General features: G+C 49.0%; 1 protein-coding gene across 1 annotated transcript; it reads right to left on the bottom strand.

Moving 5' to 3' along the window:
* Positions 1-3,262, bottom strand: LOC308164249 (cytosolic 5'-nucleotidase 1A-like; the record flags this gene model as incomplete). The annotated part of the gene is made up of 7 exons (XM_080538388.1): positions 1-299; positions 341-452; positions 695-879; positions 1,155-1,277; positions 2,542-2,671; positions 2,764-2,931; positions 3,161-3,262. 7 exons carry the CDS (start codon positions 3,260-3,262, stop codon positions 1-3), a joined length of 1,119 nt encoding a protein of 372 aa, XP_080394514.1.
* Positions 3,263-3,526: the final 264 nt, after the last annotated feature.

Below are 3,526 nucleotides of genomic sequence, written 5' to 3'. Positions count from 1 at the left end.
TTACTTGGTGACTGCAGTAGAGTCCTTCGCCTTTGCAGGCTTCTTTGGGGGCAGCTTCTGAGACACGCCATAAGGCACGTGGCATGCTACAGTCCCCAACATCACCGCTCCCTCACAATGGAACATCTGGTCGTCAAAGAATATGTGAGGGCGGATCTTCTCCAACATGGGACCCTTGGGGGCTGCCGCTAGGAAGAGGGCCTCGTCTGTTTCCAGGCCCCAGGTCCGGAGGGTTTTCAGGGCCCGTGTGCCAGAGCTGGCAGCGCCCCCGCGGGCCGTCACCAGGTAGGTGCGGATGGGGCAGTCCATGCGTTGGCCCTGGGCATAGAGCTGGCAGCGCCCCCGCGGGCCGTCACCAGGTAGGTGCGGATGGGGCAGTCCATGCGTTGGCCCTTGGCATAGAACTTCTTCTGCAGCTTTCCCAGAAGCTCCAGGAACCCGTTCAGTGGTCCCTGAGAGAAAGAAGACCAGAAACAGAATGAGCAGGACTGAGATTAGACCTGAAGACACAACAGAATGTACACCAATGTACCACCCTCTGAAAACCATCTCTGCCCACACCACATCCCAGTGTCCATTCAGTGCACAACGGGAGATTCATTTATCAATTGATACACTAAAAAACTAGTTCGATTTGTGTTTCTATCGACGCCATGATGGTGTGTTGAATGATGGTTGTCCTCTGTGGACATACATGATCGAGTGGCTTGTTCTCGTGTGCCTTCTCGTGTTCGAAGAACTTGTCCAGTCCGTGAGCCTTGAAGATGACCTCCGACTCGTCTGAGAAGAGGACCGCGTCCCCGTCAAAGGCAACCCGCAGCTGGGTCTCAGACACCTCTGTGATCTTCTCCGGGGTAAACATGGTGGCTGATGCAATCCCTGAGAGAGAGAGAGAGAGAGAGAGAGAGAGAGAGAGAGAGAGAGAGAGAGAGAGAGAGAGTCAGAGACAGAGAGAGGGAGAGAGACACAGAGAGAGAGAGAGAGAGAGAGAGAGAGAGAGGCCCACCTCAAGTTCAGGTTGTTCAGTTAAAAGTAGTCTGAAAGATTGGTCAGACATGTTGGCCTCATTCTTCAAGGTATTTGGTAGTTGTTTTTTCATGACAGTTTAACACAACTGCAGAAATGTTAACAGTGACTGCCCTGTCTGCACCTACCCTCTTCCAGGGCCTCCCGGACCTTCACAGGGTCAGCAGACAGGTAAAGGTTGGTGTGGTAGGCCTTCAGGTACCCTATGGCACTATTCCCCCCTGTCATACAGAAACGCTCGATGAACAGCTCTATGGAGGGAGAAAAGGGTGTAAAGTCAACATTGCAATTAACAATTGACATGTCTTGTCTTTCTTCATAAAAACGAACAAGGTGTTGGATGATACTTTTTAGCTGACTTGTTCAATGGGCACAATAAGTCAAACAAATGTGTGTGAACAATTATTCAGTTCCTTCTTTTTTTTAGCTTCGGCCCAATGTTTGCAGTGCTAACGAAGGAAAGCCAGCAGCGTTGGCAAGTGAAGGTAGAGCATAACTCTCAAAACACAGCTAAAGCCAGAGGTGTAGGCTCAACCTATTATGCCAAATATTTGCAAAACAACAAACAGGTTGACGGGCCTAATTAGTGCAGCGGCTGGTCCACGTAGAGGGAGAGATGCTACTGGACAGAAGGAAAGAGCCTGAGATTGTAGCTCACCCAGGGCAGATGTTTCCACTTGGCCAAGCTATTCTAGTGAGAGTGGGGTGTGAGTGTATTGACCCCCCCCCCCCCCCCCCGCATTCCTCTGTCCCCATCCCCCGTCCCCCAAGGATGCGTGGAATGTGCAGTGTGAGAGAGATCCCACCACCACCACCCCAGTATACCAGAGCTGTGTTTGTTTATGCATCTCTCAACAAGGCTTGATCCCTCTGATCTGAATGAAGCAACTCTCCTACATGCAACACAAGTAAGGTCATGTGACCTCTTGAATGAAAATCAGTGACACCTCATGTAGTGCAGCGCAAATAGAGAACATGTGATGAATGAAATACAGCAGCGCAATATTCTCTCTCACAAACACAGACAGACAGACAGACAGACAGACAGACACACACACACACACACACACACACACACACACACACACACACACACACACACACACATTAAGCTTAAGGGATTGAGGACCGGAACACAGCTTATATACTGAAGAGAAACACAGAGTCAGAGGGTCACAGGAATAGGAGGAGCAGCTGTACAGAGCAACCAGAGCACATCACTAGACTAGCATCAATAGAGCATCTCCACCCAGCACCCCCTCACCCTACCCTCAAGCTCCCCTCAGCCCCCCTTCAGGACATCACACTCGATCCATATTCAAGGGCTTCTCATCACACATTGTTTGTGTTGTAGAATACCAGATGCACAGCTTAAAAACAGTTTTAGGATTCCATGGTTTGTGTGTGTGTGTGTGTGTGTGTGTGTGTGCATGTGCATGTGTGTGTGTGTGTGTGTTTGCAGGAGTGTCTGTGTGTGTGTGTGTGTGTGTGTGTGTGTGTGTATCAGGCACTCACTGTGGTGGTTGATGGAGTTAATGAGTCTGAGGCCAACGTGGGCGTGGTTGTTGATCATGAGAACAACGTCAAACAGCTCCTCACTGTCAGGGTACAGATCCCTCAGCCGGGCGTTCACTGCTTCCAGAGCCTGGAGAATGCCACACAACACCTGTCAACATACTCTACTACACCATACCACATACAGTAGATTATGGGCGTGCATGCGTGTGTTTCTCTGACCTTAATGAATGAAAAGGCGGGGCCAGGCCTGAAGGGCTCTGTCTCATTCTCCATCTGGTACTTAAGGTACTCCTCCATGCCTTCGTTCTCGTAGATCTGCTGCTCTACGTCCATGTTGAAGACGACACGTGCTGACACAGCGATGGTAATGGCATTTTCAGGCTTTGGCTAGTGGAAGAGAGGACACGTATACTTAATTAGTGAATTAGTCAATGTTCAACTGAAAACACACATTAGGTAATTGGGTAATTGGTCACAGTCAGATGCAATGCCTGCTGGGTAGAGTGATAGAGAACCACCAGGGCAGGAACAGGGAGGGGAAGATGCAGTGACGGCTGGGTAGAGTGATGGAGAGAACCACCCAGACAGGGACAGGGAGGAGGAGGTACTCTGGTACCAGAGTGAGGTTAAAGGTCTGGAAGTGTTCATTGCTCTTCAGCACTTGTTTTATGACCAGGTGGTGGACAGTGACAAGTTGAAACAAGTGTACAGTAAACATGTTGTCCCCCACGAATGATGTAGCGTCCCTCTATAAAAGGAGAGGGATGGAATGAAGCCTGTGAATGAAGCAAGACGTTTATTCATAAATGTTTTACAATTGCGTTTCGCAATCACTTTCTTACCCATAAGTAAGCCCAGCTAGGATGGTGGACTGTAAACGGGACCTCTATTGCACTTTCAAATTCCTTTAAGATTTAGACACTTGTTGTCTTGTTTTGTTATTATGTCTTTTATAAGAAAATATAAAATGTTTCTTTGTGAT

This window comes from Nansenia antarctica (assembly GCF_963989245.1).
Source record: "Nansenia antarctica genome assembly, chromosome: 8".
Taxonomy (NCBI): domain Eukaryota; kingdom Metazoa; phylum Chordata; class Actinopteri; order Argentiniformes; family Microstomatidae; genus Nansenia; species Nansenia antarctica.
The sequence above is the reverse complement of the archived record's forward strand: the minus strand, read 5'-3'. Positions and strand labels throughout refer to the sequence as shown.